Genomic DNA, 27,273 nt, shown 5'->3' on the forward strand with positions numbered 1-27,273 from the left:
TCTCTGTCCATTGACTTTTCTAGGCAAGAATAGTAGAATGGGTTGCCTTTTCCTACTCCAGGGGATCTTCCCAACATAGGGATCAAACCCACCTCTCCTGCATCTCTTGCACATGAGAAACCCATTTCATATAAAGTAATATGTATTTGTTATTCCCATGCTCCTAATTTATCCCCACCCCACCCATTCCCCCTTTGATAACCATAAGTTTGTTTTCTCTGACTGTGAATCTGTTTCTGTTTTAAAAATAAGTTTATTTATATTGCTTTTTAGATTCTACATATAAGTGATATCATAATATTTGTCTTTCACTGTCTAACTATTTGATTTAGTGTGATAAATCCCTAGGTCCATCCATGTTGCGGCAAATGGCAATATTTCATTCATTTTATGACCAAGTAATATTCCTCAAGAGTTTCCCTGATGGCTCAGTGGTAAAGAATCACCTGCCAAATGCAGGAGATTTGGGTTCTATCCCTGGGTCTGGAAGATCCCCTGGACTAGGAAATGCTAACCCACTCCAAAATTCTTGCTTAGGAAATCCCATGGACAGAAGAGCGTAGTGGGCTACAGTCCATGGGGTCACAAAAGAGTCAGACATGACTTAGCAACTAAGCAACATCAGTAATATTCCTTAAGTTATCAACTCCTCTCTTTTCTAGGTTCTCACTCCTTTAGTGGGCCTTTGTCATGTATTTGCAATTTCTCATCTTCACCAGCCCTTTCTCTCAAACTATAAACCCACTAAAGCATCCTTCAGCTTAGAAAATAGAACAAGATTAAAAAAAAACCTGTGTTGAATATTCGTCAACACATGTTCAGTTTATCGCTAGCTTTATATATCTGGCAAAAATTCTACATGACAATTAAAAACATTTATGAGGTAACATTAGTTTCCTAGGTTCCAAAGCAAATTCTAGCCAGAACGATAGCTATATAGAAATAAAATCCAGAGGTAAACTGGCCTCCCATACTTTGGCTACCTGATGCTAAGAGCTGACTCATTTGAAAAGACTCTAATGCTGTGAAAGATTGAGGGCAGGAGGAGAAGGGGACGACAGAGGATGAGATGGTTGGATGGCACCACTGACTCAATGGACATGAGTTTGGGTAAACTGCGGGAGTTGGTGATGGACAGGGAGGCCTGATGTGCTGTGGTTCATGGGGTTGCAAAGTCAGACGCGACTGAGTGACTGAACTGAACTGAACTGAAACTGGCCTCAAAATTAGTCAAATTTTTTTTATGACCTGACAGTGAAAATTACTCCCATTTTCTCATTCTATAGATAAAAATTCTTTTTTGGTTTGAAAAGACTCATTTGTCTTCTAATCCAGAGAATGCAAGGGGCTTCCCCAGTGGCTCAGCAATAAATAATCCATCTTCAGTGTAGGAGCTGCAGGAGGCACAGGTTTGATCTCTGGGTCTGGGAGGTCTTTCGGAGGAGGGCATGGCAACCCACTCCAGTATTCTTGCCTGGAGAATCCCATGGACAGAGGAGCGTGGTAGGCTACAGTCCATAGGGTCGCAAAGAGTTGGACATGACAGACGTGACTTAGCACACAGGCACCAGAGAAAGCAAACTGCTTTCATTTGGCATACCTGCATGATTATACAGATCCAGTTTTCACAGGAACTTCCAAATGAAGAGAACACATCATCTATGGTGACTGAGAAACTGAGTTTTATGTTGCTGGTTTTAGAATTATCTCTTGACATTAACATTTTTATGCACCCCCCTGTTAAGTTTTATGCTTGGATATAATGCCACCATGTAGGAATCAAGGTAAATGCCATATCCCAAACCCACAGAGAGCCAGAGCCAAACCGTGGGTTAGCAAATCAGTCTTTTTATGTGCAGTTACTCACACTGTATGATTTATACACACTGCTTTTGAAAGCTGCATTAACTGAAAGAAGCAGGTTTGTGGAGGGGCAAAGAAGTACATATACGGGCTGGCTTGGTTGAACTGTGTTGAATTCTCTTTAGAACCATCTTTACAAGTCTTTGCTCACAGTTAGAGGTCTGCTGAAAGTGACTCAGTGTGGATGAAAACAGCTTGCTTAATCATTCCTGAAACATGGGAAAAATTAAAATACATTTTTTTCTTTGTCAAGCAATAAAAACAATGCCAGATTGTTAATGCCTTTTTTGTACCTTTCACTTGAAAGACCTCAAAAGAACATCAAGGAGAATAAAGGCAAAATCTATTCCCCAATGGCATCATTATACATGTTGAAGCCTCTAAAACTAAAACTCTAAAGACATTCAGGAAGAGTAGAGAAATAAATGACAGCAAACTGAAGAGTGTGTCTCTGGAGCTTTGTTCAACCTGCTTTGTTCAAATTCATTCAAATTGCATGATGAAAAGCAAAGATCTCATTTGTTTCAACATTAAAGTAGGAAATTAGTGAGTGGTGAATTTGCTAATTGTCCTGTAAAGCATTTAAGATGCCAGGAGTGCCCCATTGCTAATATTTTAAATTGCATTCTCATGATTGAAGTGAAAGCAACCTTTAGAGTGGTGTAAAACAACGTTTTTAATAATTTAAGCTGGTTCGATTCAAACATGATTTTGTTCTGAAATATTTATTGAAGCTCCTGTTTTTATTTGAGATGAGCAAGTTTCATTTTAGACTTTAAGACATCAAATGGAAATTCATTTTGAATATAAGGATAAAATAGGGAGATAGATCAGTTCCATCCAGTGTGTGTTTCATCCCTGGCTGTGTCTGCTCGCTTCAAAGGATGTGGAATTAGCAGGTTTGGTTAAATTTTAGTTGAGTTTTTAGTGACCTTTTCTAATCCTGACTATTTCATAATTTAATGTCTTGACCTTCGTTTTCCATGGAGCCACCACAGTGATAAATGCAGAGATTTAATAACTAGAACTAGTTGACAGGTGACCTTTCGTACATGGCCATTTCTCTTTGCTGGGGAAACCACACTGTTTTGCAAGTTTTAATTCACAGATTTTAATTATCTATTCTATTGTCTATAAGCCTATTCATGGAGAAAAAAGTAAAGGTTAAATATTTCATTCTTCTTACTGATTAAAATGTAAAGCGCTTGGCAGTTGTCCCAATATATCATTCAAAAAGGATAGGGCAATTTGTCAGTTTCTTACCCAAAGAACAGAGAATGGACATTTTCCAGAGTGGTTTGGTTGGTAAGGAGCAGGATGGAAAAAGTGGTTAGGAGAATGAGCTGTCTCATTTGCAGGATGAGGGTGACTCTGTGTGTGTGTGTGTCTGTGTGTGTGTGTGTGTGTGTGTAAATTTAAAGCAGAGAAACAGAAAGAAGTCTTTAACTATATGTGTCCTAATTTGAAGAGAAAAGTGACTGTGACTCAATAAAAGGTGAGACTTCCTGATCAGAGTGAATGACCTATTAGTTTCGGTCATTTTTTTTTTAACCAGACAAGGATCAATTGGGCATGTCATAGTTCATTGGTTTCTAGAGTCTGCCTCAATAATATTTAGTCACAGGAAAATAAAGCTAATTATTAAAATACCACAGACTCTTCAAAAGAGATTAGAATGGCCTCATCTTCCTCTCTTACCACCATAGTATTAAGGATTCTCTTGCACTTGTATTCTTACGCATTTCTGCAAACAAGAATTCATTTCTGTACTGAATGCCCATGCTTATGATAAGTTAAAAATAAAAATCCACATGACTGTAAAATGACCTAAGGATGAACACAGTACCTAGGCACTCAGTGTCCTAGAATCTTCATATGTATGGAGAGGGGAGAGATTCAAAGAGTTAGAGGAGGGCTTGGCATCTCAGCTATCTTTGCTATCCAAGGAGTTGACAGTAGCCACTGTAAGCTTCTAAAGTGAATTTGCCTCCAAGAGACTTTGCACTGGGGAGAGGTATTCCTTTAGCCATGGAGCCCAGCTTATAAAAGCATCTGCCATGGCTTTGTGTTTTCTCAGACGTGGACTGTAATAATTTAATGCTTCAGAAAGAAACACAACTCACTCCTGTTACAAAAAAAGAGTTTGAAAAGCAAATTGAGTGAAAAATGTGGAGGACAATTTTAAAGCTAATAAAATCAGTCATGATTAGTTTATCTTAGACTGAAATTTCAGCCATATTTTACACTTAAAGATTAAGAAAAAATATCCACATAATTTCTTATGCCATCATAATGTCATTGCCAGAAAGGAGAGATTATGTCTATCCCCATACAAAACCCTAACACTCCTGAGGAGACTTTCATCAGTTAGGAAACTTTGTCCCCTTTTGGTGAAATTTTTGGCCATCAGCATATTTAAAAGCATTGATTTATAATAGTTTTAATATAATACTGGGTGAAAGTTGAGGTGTTTGCCTACATGTTTATTAGGGGTGGTGCAAATTTATAATAAATATTTCTTTACTACCTCCAACTTCTTATTAGCGCTATGAATGCATTTCATAAAAGATAATATGTGCTGTCTTTTTAACCTGAAAGATATCTAGTACTCACTGGACATCATGTTCATTTCAATTTCAGTTCAGTAATATGAAGTAAAAACTAACTTTAGAAGAATTTACTGAATGGAATAATGTAATGAAGTGCTGGGCAGGATGACTGGCCCATATTAGGTATTTAATCATGTTAATGTCAATAAATATAATACTCAGTATTCATATGTCTCCATCACACTGCTTTTTACCTCTCTCATCCTCTGCCTGCATGTCAGATAGGAATCAAATTCTTTTTCAAAAAGGAGGCAAATGTCAAGATTTGTTTTAGCAGAGAAAGGAGTTTTTCAAGGCAGTACATTAGACCTTTAAAACATTGGGTTGGCTAAAATGTTCATTCAGGTTTTCATAAGATGTTATGGAAAAACCCAAACCAACTTTTCAGCCAACCAATATTATATGAATTGACCCTGCTGCTGCTGCTGTTGCTGCTGCTAAGTCGCTTCAGTTGTGTCTGACTCTGTGCGACCCCATAGACAGCAGCCCACCAGGCTCCCCCATCCCTGGGATTCTCCAGGCAAGAACACTGGAGTGGATTGCCATTTCCTTCTCCAATGCATGAAAGTGAAAAGTGAAAATGAAGTCGCTCAGTCGTGTCCAACTCTAGTTGGTCATAAAACATCCCCACCTACCACAGAGCTGTATGCTGAGGTTAAAATTCACAGTAATTAAAATCCTAAAATTATTTTAGCCTTAACATAGCCTTGCACGGAACAAGTGCATGGTAAAAATTACTTGGTTGTGTCGACTAAAAAAAAAATGTACAGCTTGAGAGTTGTGAATTGTTTTATTTGGGGCAAAATGAGGACTACAGCCCGGGAGGCAGCACCTCACATAGCTCTGAGAGACTGCTCCAAAGCGGCAATGGGGGAAAGTCAATGTATAAGGTTTTGGTGAAGGGAGAGTTCAATGCCATGAAGCACTCATTTTATAAAAAGTTTTTGTTTGTCATGAGGATCTGATGTCACCGTGAAGGGATTTAGTGCTTCTCTAGATATGAGGAGATGCAAGGATTGAGATCATAAAATCTTTTCCTAAAAACATCCAACTCTCTAAGGACCTGTCCCACCAGATTCCCTGGGGTAAAGAGGGCCTCACTGGACCCTGAACTCCCTCAGGGGGTGTTGAAGGTCAACAGCTATAGCAGCATGGCATTCAGTCTCCGTAGAGGCAGGGCAAATGGCTGTGTTGTTCAGTCGTTGGCGATGCTCTTGGTAAGTGCCAATTTGTAGTTGACAGTTGTTTACTAGATATCATTGAATTAACTTTCCCCAAGTTGAGTATTTATTACCAGATATATAGTATAGTGGTAGTATATCTTATAAAGGGAGAAAATACCCAAATCAAATAAGGCAAACCTTGGAAATATTGCACATTCAGTTCCAGACCACTGCAATAAAGTGAATATTACAATAAAGTCACATGAATTTTCTGGTTTCCCAGGGTATATAAAAGTTATGCTTACACTATACTGTAGTCTGTTAGGCGTGCAATAGCCTATGTCTTAAAAAAGTACATCATTCATTTGACAAAACAGGGTTGCTACAAACTTTCATTGAGTCAGACAAGCTGTGGTCTGTGTGATCCGATTGGCTAGTTGTCTGTGATTGTGGTTTCAGTCTGTCTGCCCTCTGAGGCCCTCTCTCAGCACCTACTGTCTTACTTGGGTTTCTCTTACCTTGGACGTGGGGTATCTCTTCACGGCTGCTCCAGCAAACTGCAGCCACTGCTTCTTACCTTGGACGTGGGGTAACTCCTCTTGGCCACTGCCCCTGACCTTGGACATGGGATAGCTCCCCTTGGCTGCTCCTGAGCCATGGCCCAGCCATATACAGATGACACCACCCTTATGGCAGAAAGTGAAGAAGAACTAAAGAGCCTCTTGATGAAAGTAAAAGAGGAGAGTGAAAAAGTTGGCTTAAAGCTCAACATTCAGGAAACTAAGATCATGGCATCCGGTCCCATCACTTCTTGGGAAATAGATGGGGAAACAGTAGCTGACTTTATTGTTTTGGGCTCCAAAATCACTGCAGATGGTGATTGCAGCCATGAAATTAAAAGACGCTGGCTTACTCTTTGGAAGGAAAGTTATGACCAACCTAGACAGCATATTCAAAAGCAGAGACATTACTTTGTCAACAAAGGTCTGTCTAGTCAAGGCTATGGTTTTTCCAGTAGTCATGTATGGATATGAGAGTTAGACTATAAAGAAAGCTGAGTGCCAAAGAATTGATACTTTTGAACTGTGGTGTTGGAGAAGACTCTTGAGAGTCCCCTGGACTGCAAGGAGATCCAACCAGTCCATCCTAAAGGAGATCAGTCCTGGGTATTCATTGGAAGGAATGATGCTAAAGCTGAAACTCCAATACTTTGGCCACCTCATGTGCAGAGTTGACTCATTGGAAAAGACTCTGATGCTGGGAGGGATTGAGGGCAGGAGGAGAAGGGGACGATAGAGGATGAGATGGCTGGATGGCATCACCGACTCAATGGACATGAGTTTCAGTAACCTCCGGGAGTTGGTGATGGACAGGGAGGCCTGGTGAGCTGAGGTTCATTGGGTTGCAAAGAGTTGGACATAACTGAGTGACCGAACTGAACTGAACAAACCTTCAATTTGTTTTAAAAAAAAAAGAAAAAAAATAAAACACAGTATCTATGACGCTCAATAAAATGAAATGCAGTAAAGTAAGTTATGCCTATATAATGATATTACCCACCCCCCCAAAAAAATTCAGTATCTTAGACTTCAGATGAAAGGAAGCATTTGACATTTGTGAGATTTCTCTTAGGAACACAGCTGCCCAGATGGTTGGCTGAATATTTGTGGTAATCTCAGTTTATAGACACAGCCAAAGCTCAAGCATTTGGCTTGATGATGTTTTGAGTGTATGAGAGGGAAAGACAAAGAGGTCAAATTTGTTTTTAATGAAAAGAAACAAAAAATAGAGACAAGTCAACTGAAAAAGAGAGTTCAAAATTATGATAGGGCTTGATAAAGTGGAGCCAGATAAATCTTTCCAAAGGTCTCGGAAAATCCAGGGCCTGTATTTAGAAAGAAACTGCTTACTGAGGCAGAACTGAGCGAGTGGACACACATGGAATAAATTTTCAAGCAAAAGCCCCAAATCAAACAACATAAATGAGCTCAAGAAACAGCAGGACATTTTAACAAAGAAAGTTGAGATCACAAGATGCAGTGATAAAGCTAATAAAAGGAACTGAGATAACCAGATAAGAGCAGCCCTTGGGTCAAACATCCGTTCGTGCCCAGGTGTGTCTTTCTTTTTATCATGGCTTACTGTAGTTTGAAAGTGCCTTAAAATATATAGATGAGTCCCTTGTGCTTTAACAAGCTCTTCGTGTTACCTGAAGCTTCTGATTATGATTAGGAATGTTTCATTCATCTAGCCCTGCACTCCTATCATACTGCAAAGATGGTTCCTGCAACCATGTGGTAAATAGAATAGTCACACCTGCAGCCATGACTCCTGGTACCCCATTCAGGAAGCCAGACAGCTAGGCAGTTCTGAGACCAAGCAGTATAACATGAGGAAGTCTCATACAACCCTGGCCTTGGTGGCAATATGGCCAAGTGAATAGTATAAAAGAAAGGGGCAATTTAAAGATCACCACCTACCCCCAAAGGTATTATATTCATAGCACCCTGCCCAATTATGTATTTGTCATATAAACAAGAGGGCATTGTTCCCCATATTTGCCCTCAAGTTATCAGTCAGCTGCTGACCTCATAGTTGCACAGCTGATATGTTGTCATGAAACAGACTGTGATGTCTTAAGTGATCACTCTCAGAGGTTACAATTGTCAGGTGAAACCAGTATGCTGATTCTTATTAGTTAAATGAAGCCTTGTTGTAGCAGAATCAGCTAATTCACTTTAATGACTTGGAAATCCAGTGCAAATTGCTGCATTTTGGTTATTAGAATACCTCCAAGGCTTTTTCTTTATATCTTTCTTTTTGATTTTTTTTTTAATGTGTGGGGGTGGTACCCTAAAATGTTTTTAGTATACAGGGAAGCAACTTCTTGGAACACTAAATGGAACCTAACCTCCTGGCACCATATGCATTTTGGTGATAAATTGGAATGTGTCATGTGATACACAAATAAGGCATTGATTTATGTGACTGAGTTTGAAGGACTCAGCTAAGTCTAATGGATGTCAGGAAGAGCATTGTATTCTTCCTTACAATCTTCCCAAAGATTGTAGGGAAGGGGCTTAAATGCACGGGGAAGGGGCTTAAATGCATGAGGAAGAGGCTTAAATCAATGCCTATTCTACGAGGCATCCTCTTGTGCCTCCATTTGCCCTTTGGTGAAGTCTTTACTATGGCACCAACCTAGAAAATCCCATTGCCAAGTGCCCTAATACAGTCATCCACCTTGAGAGGAGCTATTCTGACCTGGTGCCTGGACCACCTGCTGCCCACCTAGGTTTAGAAATCTTACTGGAGCAGGAGTGAGGGACAGTCAGTCCATCTAATAGCAGACTTTTAAGGTACTTCAAAATGGACCTTTGTGGGCTGTATAAGTAAGGTTTTTAAAAATTCTTAATTTTGACATCTCAGATAAATAGATTCACTTGCCTAGATTGAACCTGTGGGTATGTTGATGTGTTTCTTCTGAATTGCTTTTCTCTTTTTAACTAAATCAGCAATTCTAGATGAATTGAAAAAGTCCACTTCTTTCCTAATATTATGTTTAGAGTCCTAATAAATTCTTTTCATTAAATTGCTTTCATTTCCTAACTTGACCATTGTGTATTTGAAATACTATAGTATTCCAGAGATTTCTGAGGAGTGGGGTTAAGTGAAGACAGACATTGAGCCTACTCTTATGGAGTTTGCTTTCTAGTGGACAGACATAATTAAATAATAAATTGTAACAGAACTAATACACAGTGTGGAAGAGGCCACTGACCAATAGGCACCAAGAAATCTGGGATCACACATCAGATATAAATGTAGAATCTCACAGAAAGAAAAGAAGAAAGGCATGTATCAGCAAAGTGCATTGTCCCCTTGTCACTCACTGTTTAAAAGTTCGCTTTTCTTTACTTGTGGGGGAATTGTAACAGGAATTTACAGTCATTCCTCCATACCCGAGGGGGGTCGATTCCAGGACCCCAGTGGATGCCAGAACCGGCAGATGCTCAATTCCCATGCCATGGGCTTTCCATATGCTCCAATTCTGCATCCACAGATCCAAGCAACCCGGATGGTGTGGTATTTTCTATCCGCAGAGCGTCGACAGTATTTGGTTTGCTTGCGAGTATGCTAAGTTATTTCAGTCGCGTCCAACTCTTGGCAACCCCATGGAGTGTATAGCCGGCCAGGCTCCTCTGAGAATCCATGGGATTCTCCAGGCAAGAATGGAGTGGGGTGCCTTCTCCTCCTCCAGGGGATTTTCCCAACCCAGGGATCGAATCCGTGTCTCTTCTGTCTCCTGCACTGGCTGGGTGGTTCTTCACCACTAGCGCCACCTGGGGAGGGAAAAAACAAGCAGAGAATAAGAGAGAGAGCGGTGGGTTTAGAGTTGGATCTAGAGTTGAATCTACCAATGCAACTGTATCACCTGCCAGCCCTGAAAGTTGATGCTTAGTCTCTCTGAGTCTCTGTTACCTCATTGGTTAAAGTAAGTGGAATCTAGAAAAATGATATAAATGAACCTATTTGCCGGGCAGAAATAGAGATGAGAATGGACGTGTGGACACTGGGCGGAGTCAGGGGGAGGGGAGAGTGAGACAAATTGGGAGATTAGGATTGCCGTATAGACGCTACCATCTGTAAAGTAGATAGCTAGTGGGAACCTCCGGTATAGCTCAGGAAACCCAGCTCAGTGTTCTGTGATGGCCTAGATGGGTGAGACGGTGGGGAGAATAGGGGGAGGGAGGTCCAGTAGGAAGGGGATATAAGTATAGGTATAGCTGATTCACTTCATTGTACAGCAGAAATTATCGCAGCATTGTGAAGCAATTAACTCCAATAAAGAAAGAAAAGGATGGTGGAGACTGTCTGTGTACGTGCCTTCTCTGAGTTCTTAAAAAGAAGCCTTTCCTATCCAACTAGAATAAACAAGAGCACAGCGGTTGTTTATCCATGGTGATGCAAGGGAATTTTTTAAGAATCTCTATTATATTTTTGCTAGCCTGAAATTTATCTTCAGTAGTTCTGGGTTTTGAAAATTCAGAATCTCATCATTTGCTGAATTTTTTATATTTTTATCAACCACTACATAATCATTCATACATATATGTAAACTTCAGAATTGATGCCTATATATACTTCTTTTGCATTTCTTTTTTTAGCCATCATCCTTATTAAAGAGAGCAAATCTTTCTGTATTTCCTTATTTCATTTGAAATAACAGTTTTGAATGAAGACATCATATAAAGTGGGAAACAAATGACTGCTTTTTCACTGAATTTCAAAGCAACACAAGAAAGAGAAATGAAAATTATTTCTTAGCAATCCATATTCACTTTTTAAATGGAGGCATGCCCCAAGCTTGATATCCTGTGGAGCTAGTGTTGGATTAGTATAAATATATTTCAGTGATATTCCCACACTCCACAATTATGCACAATATCTGGAATTTCTGTTTTCCCAGAAAAACTTGTTGGGATATGAGGAACTTTCTAATTTACACATTTCTCCTCCACTTGCCCTGTTTCTCTTTCTGTTTTTCAGCCTTTGCAACTGGACTGCAATCTTTGTGCCATCGTGTCAAACTCAGGTCAGATGGTCGGCCAGAAGGTGGGGAATGAGATAGATCAGTCATCCTGCATTTGGAGAATGAACAATGCACCCACCAAGGGCTATGAAGAGGATGTTGGCCGCATGACAATGATTCGCGTCGTATCCCATACCAGCGTTCCTCTTTTGCTGAAAAACCCTGATTATTTTTTCAAGGAAGCAAACGCTACTATTTATGTTATTTGGGGCCCTTTCCGCAATATGAGGAAAGATGGCAATGGCATTGTGTACAACATGTTGAAAAAGACTGTTGACATCTATCCCAATGCCCAAATTTATGTGACCACAGAGAAGCGCATGAGTTACTGTGATGGAGTGTTTAAGAAGGAAACTGGGAAAGACAGGTGAGTCCCCTGAGAAGTGGCCTTTTTGTCTTTCATGCTGTCTTTGCAGAATTCTTTTGCCAGCTATTAAATGAACAGTTATTTTTCAAACCGGTTGTTATATGTTTTTGACTATTATGATTACTTGATGAGCCAGCAGTGAGGCCCCATTTACTCCACCTACACCAACTTCTCTCTCTTCATTTTGATTGGATTGAACGCCCCCCCTCCACTGCAAAAACAAACAAACAAACAAACAAACACTGACTGCTTCCCCAAGATATCTTTAGGTTTGTTCTTGTTTAGTTCAATTTGCTATTGATTAAATTGGATATAAGCTGAAAGAAGTCTACACGTTTTTGTCTCAAAATAGAAATGTTAACTTTAGGAACTAAACTCCTTTGAAAGTTGTGGCAAAAATTTACTGAGACTGCAAAACAGAACAGGCTATTGATTCTGTAATAAGGTTGCAGAGTTTCTTGCCTGTAAATAGGCCCTACGTTTGTGAACTTGTGATCACCATAACTTAGCATTTAACATGTTAAGCAGAATATTATGTTGAAATTAAGCATTACTTAAAATCATTAACAGTGGGTTCTTGATGAGAAATGAGATATATATATAGATATATACCATTCACTTAATTAGCTAAAAACCAATTTGCATATTTTTATTACATATGGTTTTCTGCAGCATTCCGTAAACTACCTTTCCTGAGGTCTGCTTGTCTTACTTTTCTCCTGCTCCTTACTTTTCCTGCTTCCTCCCTGCTCCCTCTTCCTTCTCCTCTTCTTCATATAACTTACTTTTTTCTTCTTCTTTAGAAAGGTAACCAGCATATGACAGAGAAGCAGAGTTGTAAATCAGTCTATCTTTTATTTTAGTTCATATGTCTAGTACTGATAAAGAACTGCTGAAGGAAAAATTTTGAAACTGATTGCTAAAATTTTGAATTACCACTGAATATTGCTTACTTGTGCAATCAGTTCAGTTCAGTTCAGTTGCTCAGTCGTGTCTGATTCTTTGCGACCCCATGAATCGCAGCACGCCAGGCCTCCTTGTCCATCACCAACTCCCGGAATTCACTCAAACTCATGTCCATCGAGTCGGTGATGCCATCCAGCCATCTCATCCTCTGTCGTCCCCTTCTCCTCCTGTCCTCAATCCCTCCCAGCATCAGAGTCTTTTCCAATGAGTCAACTCTTTGCATGAGGTGACCAAACTATTGGAGACTCAGCTTTAGCATCAGTCCTTCCAAAGAACACCCAGGACTGATCTCCTTTAGAATGGACTGGTTGCAATATCATGGATAAATTGAGCATTGACTATAATTCCAATATTAACATTCTGATTTCCTCAAGCTGTATATCTTTTATCATTTATTATTATCAAATTTAAACCTTTAACTGTATTATGTGTTTGAGAAAGGGAGTTTCTAACATCTCTGGATAGAGTTTTAATGCTGGTAATTATTTTAAAAATCTTATGTGGACCAACTCTCTTATTGATAATGTGGGTCAAATTTAGTGTTTTCTGCTTCCGAGCACCAAAAATACATAGCTCCTAATGAAACGCAAGATAAATAGCCGTTGATAGTAGCCCCTTCCACTTTAGAGTTAGTGAGAAGAGTCCCAGTGTTTAAATTTGAATCAGTGTAGTGTAAGTGGTCCAAAGGGATAGGCAGTAGGGATAAAAGAAGGAGTTATGTGCTTCAAAGAAATATGGTCACCTGTATCATCATTCTGTATAAATATGATCCTTCTCAAGTGGCTTTAGAAATTTCTGATTTTTCTCTAGCCCAGAGCAATGCAGTTAATTAAGTATAGTTGGTTTTTCATTAGTAATAGTTTGCCCTTGGGCTATCACCTAGTCGAAACTATAGGCCCTTGAATAATTTAGGGGTATCAGAGAAGAACTCAGCATGCTGTTTGTTCCCGTGTGTTTTGCTTGTATCATGTTGGTTTTGCTGTGAGCTTTCAGAGACAGCACTGTCACAGATCTGTGGGCTGGGCAACAAGTGCTGGGAAAGAGTAGCTTTGGGAGGTTCATTTTCCGATTGTCTCTAAGGAGGAAAGCTGTTTATATAGTAGGAAAAGACTCAGTTGTTAAAATTAATTTTGCAGGTATAATTCATTTCATAGAGTTACCAAAAGAGAAGTATAAAAATCAAGCCAAAATGATTTTATGATAATTTGTAGCTGTTTTCTCCCCCAAATCTAATCCTGTGTTTCACTGAATACTGCAACCAGACCAAAGAAGACAACCAAGTAATAGAAATGAGCAGAATGGATAGTTTGGTAAAATCCATTTGAATGACAAAAGGCTGACCAAAATGATCTCAAGTGCTGCTATCTCCACTGTGATTTTAATCTGTGTCCTAAATATAGCTGTGTTGATTTGATTGTTAAAGATTTCCCATGGTGACCTGATGTACATTGCCACATTTCAAACAGAGACATTTTTAAACTTTTTATGAAGGGAAATGTCACACTTATAGAGAGACTAATCCTGTAATGAACTCCTGTGTACCCACAGTTCAGATTGAATATTATTAAGTCATAGACAGTCTTGTTCCATCTATACCTCTATTTGCTTTCTCCTTTCCCAGGGTTTGTTTTGAAGCAAATGGCAGGCATCATATTATTTTCATTCATAAATATTTCAGCATTTATCTCTAAAAGATAGACTCTTAAAAATAAACACTATGCCATTGCCCCACATAAAAATCAGTATACTCTCTTAATAACAATATATATTTAGTCTGCTTTCAAATTTCTCCAGTGATCTCATTAATATTTTTAACAGTTAATTGACTCAGGATTAGTGTTAAGGTCTATACATGTTCAAATAAGGATTAGCATTAGTCTATACATTATAAATAATTGATATGTCTCCTATATTTCTCCTAATCTATGGCTTCTTTCGGAAAAGGCAATGGCACCCCTCTCCAGTACTCTTGCCTGGAAAATCCCATGGATGGAGGAGCCTGGTAGGCTGCAGTCCATGGGGTCGCTAAGAGTCAAACACGACTGAGCGACTTCCCTTTCACTTTTCACCTTCGTGCACTGGAGAAGGAAATGGCAACCCACTTTCGTGTTCTTGCCTGGAGAATCCCAGGGACGGGGGAGCCTGATGGGCTTCCGTCTATGGGGTCACACAGTGTTGGACACGACTGAAGTGACTTAGCAGCAGCAGCAGCATGGCTTCTTTTCTCTCACTCTCTCCTCCCTTTATTATTGAAAAAATATCTAGTCATTTGTCCACAATCTATATTTTGCTGACTGCACCCCTATATTACTTCTGCTTTGATACCTTTGTACAGTAAGTCCCCTACATATGAATGAGTTCCATTCCAAGAGTGAATTTGTAAGTCTAATTTTTGTTCGTTTAAGTCCAACAAAGTTAACCTAGGTAGCCAACTAACACCATTGGTTATGTAGTATTGTACTGTAATAGGTTTATAATACTTTTCACAGAAATAATACATAAAAAACAAACACAAGAAATAAAGAAAATGGTTTTAATCTTAGAGTACCTTGAAAAGTACAGTATTGCAGTACAACAGTTGGCACTTCTTAGCAGTGCCAGCCACATCACCGTTGCTTTCACCCTTGCTTCTGGACATCCGGGGCTTGAAATAAAGATACTGTACTACAGTACTCTACACAGTACTGTACAACCACTTTTAGAGGATACACACACATATGACAGTGTATGCCAGACATGTGAATAACTTACTTAATTGGACATTCAAACACATGTTCACATCTTTGAAAGTTTGCAACTTGAAGGTTTCTATGTAGGGGACTTACTGATATTGAGGATTTATTGGATCTGGGTCTAATTTAAATTTTTTTTTATATCAAGATTACTAGGTAATACTTCTATCAGAATGAAGACTGTTTTCTCTCTTTTTATGTTAGCAGTCATTTATGATCATTGTCCAGATCTAATAATTCATTAGAATTATGGTGCAAAATGGTGATATTTCATATCTTTTTCAGTTATTAGCTGATATGCATTATAAACTTGCTGTCTTTAACCATTTGGTTACTGTGAGATATAAGATAGTACAAGTTCTTTCTCTTTGTTTATTAGTTTTAAGGCATTGACACCGTCATCCTCCAGAAAAGGACCAGTAAATTTATTGTTTTCAGTATTTACTTATCGACTTAGGTACTTAAACCTACTTGAAATACTTTAATTCATTAAAATTATGTTCTTATGCTTAAATCGTCCTATTTTGAGCTATAGGAACCTCTTTAAATTGGTTTTTGCATACTTTGGGCATGTCTTTAGTAGTCTTATAAAGCAAAGTCTTGTAAATAATTTTTATTTCCTAATATATGATGTTTAAGGCTTTTCTTGTACATATCCTGATGCATGCCATATCCAAATATTTTTCCCAATAACTTGGGTCCTTTTATTGATAGTATTGAAGAGAACATAATCTTGGCTCTACAGGTACTCATAACTACTGGATTGGTCTTTGTTTCTTGGTCTTTCCATTAGACTGAACTAGTATATAAACAACATATGCTATATATACTGTTTAAAGATAAAATGATTATGGGTTCAAATCGAAACTTCCAATTCAAATTCAGGACTATCAGGTTTTTATTTTATCTCATCGATCTTACATTTGTCTTCTTTCTGCCTTGCTGGCAATCACAGGTTCTAGAAACACCAATGTAAATACTCACCTGCTTTATCCCACAGTATACACACAACACTTAGAATTAAGAGTAACACTGCAACCAGAAATATGATTACTGTAAACATTTAAGATTATTCTGCATCAAAGAAGATGTTTTAATGCAAGCATTTGTGTGAGTCTATGCTCACAAAGAGTGTATTGCTTATATCCTAACAAAAGTTTTAAAATTTTTCTCCGAAGTAAATAGAATTAAGTGAATACATCATTGCAGGTATGAAGGGGTGAGGAAAAAGGAATGTCCGTATAATTTGACTTTTGTGTAAACTATTTGGTTGATTTGCCTGCACTTTCTGGAGGTAAGTGTTAATTTTCATCATCAGGTTTTTAGTGGTGACATTATGTCACCGTTATAGTGTATAATTCATAGAATTTAAAAAAAAAATGTGTCCCTAGTCATTAACATGATTCATGATAGGAAAATGATTAAATGGAGTTCTTCAAAGACCTATTTGCCTCTCAACTTGTTTCTTCAAATTATCAAAAATCCTTTAAAATATATATATAAGTCCCCTCCTCCATGTACAGTGGGCATCTTTTCATTTTTCTAGCTGTTTTAATTTTTATCTCAAGGAATTCGTTATTGAGAAAACATGAAGTAATGAAAGAAATACGTATCCTGTTAAATTTCTTAGAATGAATTTAGACCAACTCATACACATGTTGGAATACTTTTTCAAACCGAATGAAATTTAATTTGCTTTCTTATCAGTTACTGAATAAAATTATTTGGCTTGTCAATTAGAAAGGGTGACCTTGTGGGAAGGACTGAGAGAACAAAAAGAGAGGCTGCTTGCTCTTTCTCTGTTCATCTTCTGGGGCTCAGGTTTCTTTGGAATTCTAGGCCCTTTGGGTGATGGTCATCGTTATATCTTCACTTACCAAATATTTTTTTTCTGTAAAACAAACACCTTCAACAAACCAGGAAACTGGAATTAGAGGTCTTGTAATGAAAATAATCTGAACCAAAATGGATCTCTTTTCCCCCTTTGTATGATGGGTGTGCATACATAATAATAGCTTGCTGACATTTACACATTTGCATTAATACATCTTGAGACTGAAATACCCTAGAGGTGCTGCGGGGCTAACACTGGCTCCTGGTGCTACTTTCAGCATTTGAAGAATGGGATTATGCGCCTGGCCATGTACATTTGCAAAATGAATGTTAACTCTCCCGGAGAAGTGGCAGAGCCTGTGTGAGACGTTCTGCTTACCTATGGACAGATAGGCAGTTGCAGCTTGCCTCCCACTTTAGAAATACATTAGCAAATGCGGACACATTATTGAATTAAATAATAATTGAGAAAGCTATAGTTTTTATTAAAACTGCAAAGCTAATTCAGGCCTGATAAAGGGGCCTGAGCTGCCCTAAATAGGTCTTCATTAAGTGGACACCAATGTGGCTCTGCCTTCAGGAATGGATGAAATAAATGAAAGCTAGCAGCAAATAGATCAGTGTTTCGAGATGTTACTGCTTTAGGTTCAAAGGATGCGAAGGGAAGGAGTTACTTTTAAAGCATTTAGAAAACAGGATATACAAAAGTCACTTTCAGAAGACACTGTCAAAGTGAGAAACGGATTGGTAAGTATCAGCCATGCATGGCTAGGCTTTGTCTGTGTGCTCCATCCATTCCCATTCAATCTTGCAGAGAGAAAAAGAAATCAGCAATGTGTTGTTTCTCACCGTCTGATATTGGAGATGGATTTGTCATCCGGTGTGGGTTTTAAGTGCAGCCCAGTGGGTTTTAAGTGCAGCTTCGCTGTTTTAGCTGTCGACTAAATAGATGTACAACTTAAAAGTGGTGAGTTAAGTTTTATTTGGGGCAAAATGAGGACTGCAGCCAGGGAGACAGCACCTCAGATAGCTCTGAGAGACTGCTCCAAAGAGGCAGTTGGGGAAGGTCAATATATAAGGTTTTGGTGAAGGAGGAGTTCAATGCAGTCAAGTCTTTACTTACAAAAGGTTTTCTACTAGCCACGAGAAGCTAATGTCAGTAAGAAGGATTTTTCTGGGTACGAAAAATCTAGTGCTTTTCTAGATATGAAGAGATGCAAGGATTGGGATCATGAAATCAGTTTCTGAAAATATTTAACTACCTAAAGACCTGTTCCAACAGAATCCCTGGAGCAGAGCGCTTCACTTCACCCTAAATTCCCTAAAGGGGTGTTGAAGGTCAGCAGCTGTAGCAGCACAGGGTTCAACCTCCACAGAGGCAGATGGGAAATGCCCTTGTTGTGGTTGTTCACTCACTAGCAAATGCTCTTGTCAAGAGCCAATTTATAGTTGGCATAGCTTTGACCATTTTGAAAGTCTTTTGTGCTACTGTGTGATCGATTTTAGGGATTAAATTGGCTCACATCCCTTAGGTTTGCAAACCTTAGTAGTTCCTAGAGTGGAAAGAGGTTTCAAGCCTCTCCTTTGAGAATTTGGGAACTCCCTGAATGTCCCCCTTTGTTGGGACACAAAACAGGCAAACTGTCTCAACAAATGCAGTACAGCAAGGTGGGGGTGTTGGCAGAAACAAAACTCAGAAGCTGTGTTGGCCAGAGAGCCAGCCACAAGGCACAGACCCATGCTTAGTTGCCCAAAAAGGTACTGTTACTCTATCTGGACTCCAAAAACAAAGATGCCTAATTATTTCTAACTCAGGATAAATGGGTACTAACCTAGGAAAACCTGGCCCAAAAGAAAATAGGCAAAGTAGAAAAATTCTTGGATTGAGAGACAGAATATTAAAAACACTATTTTTCCTTTAAAGACGATCTTTGCAAATATAACAGCTCAGCACTTTTTTCAGGAGCAACATTGACACATCTCTGTTAACATGAATTAATGTTCTCACCCCAGCTGATGTATTTGGCAGAAACAGTGAGTTCACACAGCAGTTATGGCAGACCCATAGGACTCCTGAGTCAAAAAGCATAATAAGGCATCCAGGGCTGTGTTTTCATGCTAACAGGCATTAGGAAACAGGAGACTTCCTTTTTCCCATTATTCATGATGGCATCTAGTGACCTACATTAAGCCTCCTCTATAATACACATGGACTGGAAATTAAAATTTCAATAAAAAGAGGGAAGAATCTATTGTATTAATGGGAAGATGGAAGGGATGTTTGTAATTTATCAAGATATCAGTACTGAACTGTTGCATGTTTAAAAATACACACATTTGGGCAAGGGTGCACGCAGGTACATGCTAGGTAAAACTATATTTGACATGACAGCTTAGTCTAGGATTAAAACAAGAGAAACATCTTTAATTCAGTGACCGTATTTTTAAAAGGAAGTGTATCAGACTACTGGTAGTTGTAGAAATCAAAACTTGCAACCAGCCTACTTTGGAGACTGATCTTCTTCTGGGCCTTAGGATATGACTTGACTGAATAGCTCCATACATAGTGAGACTATGCTGTATAGAAAGACATCCCAATAGACAATTATGCTGAACACTCCCTCAATATAAAGGCTTTTGAACACTACAAAGGGTCTGAAACTCAAAGACAAATAGGCCTTCAATCAGAAGATTCATTAAAGTATATCTACACTTTTACCTTTATAAAGGCGTTAAGGTTTTTGTTTTTCATTTTCTTTTCCTGTTTATTTATTAATTTAAAGCCATCAGACTTTTATTTAAGTCATAAGGTTTATCTCTTCAGTTGTTTTACTTCCTACTATAATTTGGATTTCTCCTCTCCTTTAAAAAAAAATCATCTCTCTTCAAGTTTAGATAAAACCAAAAAAATTAAGAAAGATTATATATTTGTCCATAAGACATATGAACCAGGGGCAGTTTCTTTTTTCTTCAATTCTTACATGCCTGGACTTAAGACAGAGTTGGTTTCCTTGAAACTTTTCAGTCTATACCATGTCTATCTGTACTACTAGTTTTTTTTAACTGTTTGGTACCATTTCAGAGTACCTTGCACAGTGTCTGAGATGTTTTAGGAGCTCTACAAATGTTTATTGAATTGAATTTTTACTTCTCTGGAAACATGAGAGATTTTATTAGACGTGGTATTGTTGATGGACTTACCTTCTTAGCTTTTTGTTCTAAGAAATGAGTCTTCTTTGTACAGTACTTTTCTTTCTTTCCTTCTTCTTCCCTCCCTCCCTTCCTTGCTTTCTCTCACCTTCCCTCCCTCCCTGCCCTTCTTTCTGTTTAGTACAGTACTTTTCAAACTTGAGTGTGCTTTCAGTCACCTGCTGATTCAGGTGATTTGAAGTGGATCCTGAGAGTTTGCATTTTGAATAAGCTCCCACGCCAGGCCAGTGCTGTTAATCTCCAGATGATACTTTGAATTGTACTATTTGAGACTGCTTTGAATGAAGAGACAGGATATTTCACTGTTCCTTGAATCAGAGAAATATATAATGGAAGACTAGCTATTTCTCAAATAACCTTGGTAACTTGTTTGCAATTGGATTCCAATTTTGTGACTATGACCTGTTCCCGGCCATTTAAACGTAGTGCCCTGAAGTCCTTAAGAATCAATAAGGGTCTTATTTATCTGACCTTACTGTGTTTATTTGTCCATTTCTCTCATTAGACAACACAATTCATAAGAATAGGGATGTTGCTTATCTCCATTTTATTTCCAGACCTAGCATTTTATTTTCAGACCTAGTACAGTGTTGGGTTACCATCAAATAGCGTAGAAATGTGTTTTCACTCTAGTTCTTTCAGCTAAATGGCCCACAGATATTTCAGGATTCCTTGAAATGACCTCAGCCAATTACTCATGTTCTTTCTTCTATCATTACCACAAGTACTGCTCTAGTTGAACTCTTCTTTGCTTCTCACATGGGTGACCATGAATACAGCCTTGCCTTTATGTTTCTGTAGAAATTGCTCCTCTGTCTAAATTTTACTTCCTCCCATCACCATGCACACAAATGCATTCTTTATGACTAAATTAAATATTACCTCTTCCATGAAGCCTTTTGAAATACCTCTAATTAGAACTCATTTCCTACTCTGAAAGTCCATAGACTTTGGACTTTTTAAAAATAAAAGTCATCACTCTCTACCATGCATTATTGTCATTTATGTCTAATCTTCCAGGTAGTCCATACACTCTTTAAGGTAATATCAGCTCTTATATATTTGTTTCCCCACCACCTGATACTATGTTTGACTCTCCTAGGTATTTGGTATAATGTTTAATAGATGAATGAATTAATGAGTGAGTAAAGAGTGAAAGAAATAATACCAATAGTCTTTAAGTTTACAAGTCCCTTTGCCACTTGTTGAAACACTTGTGAACTTCCAAACACTTTCCTTCAGTATATAGGGGTCACAGTAATACCAAGTGAGGCAAGTTATAGAATTGGCTTTTGATAGAAAAGTTTCCACAATTCTGCTCAGACAGACCACCCCTTGCTCTGTCTTACCCAAAGGTTGGCAAGACTATTACCTTTTCCAGAAATTTTGTAGCTGGGCACTGGTTTTTTAATAAGTCAGTGACAGAGCCATTCTTCAAATACAGGTTTCCATTTTAGTTTCACTTCAGTGACAAAGCAGTTTCCAAGACTTCACTCACAGTTGTTAGCTGTCAGTTGCCCAATGAAAAAACCATTCCTAGGACCCAAGGTTGTACTCTTGGACCTTGGGCAGCAAACACAACAACCACCACAGAAGGCAGAAAAGAGAAAACCCAAGGAACGGAGAACTGATCACTGCCCAATTTATCTTCTAATTATTTTCTAGATAACATTTTCTTCACTGACAACAAAGAAAGTGAATTGCCTTAGTGAAAATACTTTTGAATAACTGCAGGAAGAACATTAAAAAAAAATAGTAGCGGTGTCTTTTAACCTGAGTCATAAATGGTTGATGAAATTATACATAGAGGAAAACTAATAAGTGCTTTGGCAGAATTCAGATCGTGTCGCTCTGCTGTTTAGTCCCCTGTTTCTCGTACAGTAAAAGCACGAGTTTTTATAATGACTTACAATGCCTTCCAGGGTGATCTGACCTCTTGTTTCCTCTCTGACTTCTGTGAACCAAACACTGGGCAAGCTCCCTCCTGCAGGCCTACATCTCAGCTCTTTGCTGGATCATCTTTCTCTTCATATATTGCATAATCAACTCCATCAACTCCTTCAAGCGTTTGCTCCTGTCACCCACTCAGTGAGTCTACCATGATGCTATTTAAAATTGAAATTCCCACACCTCATAAGCAGTATTCCCAGTTCACTTTACTTTGTTTAACTTTTCCTTTCTTTCCCCAGTAGCATTGTTTACCTTCTAACATTTTATATACTTACGGATTTTATCATTTATTATTTTTGTCATTCTCCCCTACCAAGATGTAAGCTCCTTCAGAGCAGGAATCATTGTCTGTTTTTGTGACTTATATATCCCAGCACCTAGAAGAGTGCATGGCATATAGTAGATACTTAATATTTGCTGAATGAATGAACAAGGGATGGAAAACCAATTAAGTCAATAAAGGATTCTGGCAAAGTTGCAAAACTTGTCTCATGGGGTCTGCCAAAGAAGCTTAAAAACTTAGCTTGAAAGGAAGAAAATACATGTGTTCAGAAACCATACAGTTAAGGTACAGATTTTTAAATTAATTTTTTAAATTGCAGTATAGTTGATTTGGGAGAAGGAAATGGCAACCCACTCCAGTACTCTTGCCAATCCATGGGGTTGCAAAGAGTCGGACATGACTGAGCAACTAACACACACATAGTTGATTTACAATGTGTCAGTTTCTGCTATATAACAAAATGAATCAGTTATATATATATCTATCTCCACTCTTTTTCAGATTCTATTCCCATATAGGTCATAACACAGTATTAAACAGAGTCTCCTGTGCTATACAGTAGAGAGTGTGTATAAGTCAATCCCAATCTTCTAATTTATTCCTCCGTCCTTTCCCCCTTAGTAACCGTGGGTTGTTTGCTATATCAAGGTACAGGTTTAAGGCAAATTCGTCTGCTTTTGTTCTACTAAAGGATACTAGGATGGCAACTCTCTTGTTTGAAGAGATCATCATGTTACTCAAGGAACCAGTTTGACTCATTTTTATTATTTAGCATATAGAGCAGTTGTTTAAACAGAATAGACCAAGTTATTTTTTTGGTATCTACCAAAAATCTCACTCTTTTTTGGGCTTGTAAAGCAATAGCTCTCAAGCATGAGCCTACACCTGAATCTTCTGGAGGGCTAGGTAAGACACAAATTGCTAGTCCTACCTCGATTGTTTCTGAGTTGATGGTTCTTGGACAAGATTCTGGAGTTTGAAGTTCTGACAAGTTCCCAGATAATGCTGTCATTGGTGGCCCTGGGACCACACTTTGAGAGCCACTGGATAGAGAAAAATTCTGAAATGGAATCATATTCAATTGTTTTGAATACATTTGGTCCTATAATCTTTATTCTGTTGGCAGAGTGTTCTGTCAGCATCCAAAGTTGTTTTTATTATGATTATTTTTAATGGTGAGGAATATTTTAGCCTCCTGTGAAAATCCTACTGTAGCTCTGCCATTTTACTCTTCCCTTTCCCACAGTCTTGCTCCTCTGTAATCATGCCAGATGGTGCTACTCATTAGCTTATGAAGAAGTGATGCTTTATCATTCTAGACAGAGACAAATCATTCTGTTCTCTGATTCTGAGTCAAGAATCAACATCTGGGTGTATGTTCAATCTACTATTTGCTTTACAATTTTGTTCATTAGGTATTTATTACCCTGACAGTATATGAGCTAGTCGTTATCCCTCTGTCATGTATTTTTCTTAAATTATATTCATTTAAAGTTCATATCAGTGCTGTTTGACAACAACCATCATCATAGCATTATCTCTACTAACATGTAATTTCTCTTTTGCCCAAATTATCTGGGTCAGGTGGTTATCTGGAGAGTATATCCATAAAATTAACCTAGTGGATAATATTCCATTCTCTGACTCAATATTCTAAAGGGATAAGTGGGGGGCAATTGCTGTTGCTGATTTGTGGAAAACCATAAAACCTAAGGACAATAAGTTATATTATGACCAATGTCATCACCTTCTTTTTCATTCATTGTATGTTTTTCTTAGAAGAAATCAGCAGGAGGAGCCTATATGATTTAATGAGAAGAATAAAGGATGAGGAACTTCCCAGGTGGTGCTAGTAGTAGAGAATCCACCTGCCAATGCAGACATAGGATACGCAGGTTCAATCCCTGGGTCAGGAAGATCCCTTGGAGGAGGGCAGGGCAACCCACTTCAGTATTCTTGCCTGGAGAATCCCATGGACAGAGGAGCCTGGCAGGCTGTAGTCCATAGGGTTGCAGAGTCAGACACGACTGCAGCAACTTAGCACACACCCATGCATAAAGGATGAGATGGTTAGATAGCATCACTGACTTAAATGGGCAGGAATTTGAGCAAACTTCAGGAGACAGTGGAGACAGAGGAGCCTGGCGTGCTGCACTCCATGGGATCACAAAAAGTTGGACATGACTTAGTTAGTGCTTGAACAACAACAGTAAAGAAACGAAACTAGAAACATTTAGTGAGACTGGCAATGTGGATGGAGAAGCTTTTCTCATGTGATGTGAAGAACTAGTTAAAACTCCAGATATGGAAAAAAAATAACATACTTGTGCTATTCAATTACTGGAACAAAACCACATTTTTAAAAATTGGTAATTTTCTCTAAAAGGATAATTCAAGTTACTGCTAAATAATGCATGAAAAGTGAAAGTGAAAGTCGCTCAGTCGTGTCCTACTCTGGTCCATGGAATTCTCCAGGCCAGAATACTGAAGTGGGTAGATGTTCCCTTCTTCAGGGGATCTTTCCAACCTAGGGATCAAACCCAGGTCTCCCACATTGCAGGCGGATTCTTTACCAGCTGAGTCATGAGGGAAGCCCAAGAATACTGGAGTGGGTAGCCTATCCCTTCTCCAGGGGATCTTCCCTACCCAGGAATTGAACTGGGGTCTCCGGCATTCCAGGTGGATTCTTTACCAACTGGGCTACTAGGGAAGCCCAGGCACTATTACCATGTAACAGTCTCTTGATGTGAATAGGTCATTTTTTCTCTCTAAGAATGCTTCTCCACCCAGTTGCAATATTGAACATGTCAAGTTTTCTTGAACTTTTGTTGATTCGGATATAGGAAAAAGATAAGGGGATATAGTTGAAGGCTTCTCGGAGAGGTTGTCAGTTTGTCTGAATTTGTCTAGTTGAGAGTAGATCTTTGACTATTAGATCTTTATTAACTAAGAGGTTCCTACTACGCAGCGTAGTTGTATCATTGTAGAGGTGCTGAAGCACTGAAGGTAAACGAAAACAAGGCATGCTTGCTTTTTCAAGGTGACTTTTCCACGATGCTTTCAGCATTTCTGTTAATGTTATGCAGTCCTAATCTGTCAGTCCATAACAAGCACAGTTGGGTTTACTTAGTAGTTCATTAAATTTTCTTCCATCAATGGAGCAAATTTCACTTATGTTTCATGGCAACCTAATCAATTCATTCTTTATAGTCCACTTTGCCCATAATTCATAGTTTACCATCCTACCTTAATTAGGAGACAAGATCCTTCCAGAGAGTGAAGCATTGGCAAGTCTGTCACCTGGAAAGAATTACATAAAATATGTTAAAAGCAGAAATGACTGCCTAACTGGTTCATCATATTCTCTTTAGCAGGTGGATTCTTAGTGGGTAGAGTGTGTGTTTCTGGTGCTTTTACTTGCCAAGCACATTGTGGGTGTTCAATAAATATTAAATAATAAGAAGAATTTCCTAATTAAGATGAACATTTTCCTCTATTAAGCAGATGGTGCTCAATAGGAGTAGCCCATTATTTACAAGTATGACACAAGGTGCTGGCAATTGTCAGGAAAGGTGGCTCTCACCTCGTATGCTGATTAGATGTTAAAGCAAACTTTTGTGACAAACAGCTTGATCGATATTAGTTAATGTTTGTGATAAGAACTGTCAATAGGGATGGAATTTGTGTGTATGGGTCTGTAATTTGGCTGCTTTGATTATTACTATTGGCTTCAACTATAAAATGTTTCTTGCTGTTTGCTGCAAGGCAAGTCTTGGCAAATCAGGGTTGATCTGAATTTATCCTGTAGGCTGGCCAAATGATTAAAACCCTCATTATTGCCTGATTTCTAAAGAAATTTTTCTTAAGTCCTTTCAGTATCTCTGGGTTACTAACACTGGATGTGAACACCTCTGTGATATTTGCAATGCTTATATTAGTAGCTAAGACCTCAGTGGAACTAACGAGAGTTAATTAAGCATTCCCAAAATACACATCATTTTATGATTTTGCAGATCACCCCAATGAAAATAACAGTCTAATTTTGTCAAGTCATATAAATTACAGTGAGAGGGATGATGAGAGGAGGCAATTCTCAGTTCTTTGGAGGAGTTAATTTTGTTGTCAGCACAGCCACATTTCGAAAAATCACAAACCACAGGCAGAACTTTCTAGCAAAAGTGAGATTTAGTAATCACATACTGTTTCCGTTTCTAACTTCTGCCTTCTATATGGTGTCTATGCAAATGGGGACTTTCAAGGATGTAAAACTCACAGCTTCCTCTATTAGGAGCTCAGTGAGCAGCTGCCATGCTTTCTCATAAAGGATAGAAAACATCCTGTTTACTAACATACCCACCCACATACACTCACACCAAGCTCTGCTATTTAAGCAGAACTTTTATTTTGGTTTGAGATAGGCAGTTAGAGTAGAGCATTATTCAAGTCTCTTACAAATGTTTCATTCATTCTTGTAGCACATATTCCCTGGGTGTTAACTAGGTGCCAGACAGTGTCCTCCATGTGGGGGATCCTCTGGCATTTGAAATGTGTTCTCTAGTTTTACTGGGAACTCATCAGAGATTCTGACATGTGTTGGCACGTTCTTTGCATCTGATCTCACCTCCTTATTTTTAATATTTATAAATCATTCTCATCAGGTTGTCAGTAGACAGGAAATGAAAGCAACTGAGAAAACTTGCCAAG

At 38.5% G+C, this 27,273-nt stretch overlaps 1 protein-coding gene across 4 annotated transcripts in view; it reads left to right on the forward strand.

Annotated features, from left to right (window-relative positions):
* ST6GALNAC3 (ST6 N-acetylgalactosaminide alpha-2,6-sialyltransferase 3) overlaps positions 1-27,273 on the forward strand; it is a 635,179-nt gene that overhangs the window by 369,244 nt on the left and 238,662 nt on the right. For all 4 annotated transcript variants that reach the window (XM_012174000.3, XM_060410903.1, XM_060410895.1 and 1 more), the window contains exon 3: positions 11,186-11,595. In XM_012174000.3, the coding sequence (XP_012029390.1) occupies positions 11,186-11,595 (410 nt within the window). The remainder of the gene's footprint in view (positions 1-11,185; positions 11,596-27,273) is intronic.

The sequence above is a fragment of the Ovis aries genome, chromosome 1, assembly GCF_016772045.2.
Source record: "Ovis aries strain OAR_USU_Benz2616 breed Rambouillet chromosome 1, ARS-UI_Ramb_v3.0, whole genome shotgun sequence".
NCBI classification, from domain to species: Eukaryota; Metazoa; Chordata; class Mammalia; order Artiodactyla; family Bovidae; genus Ovis; species Ovis aries.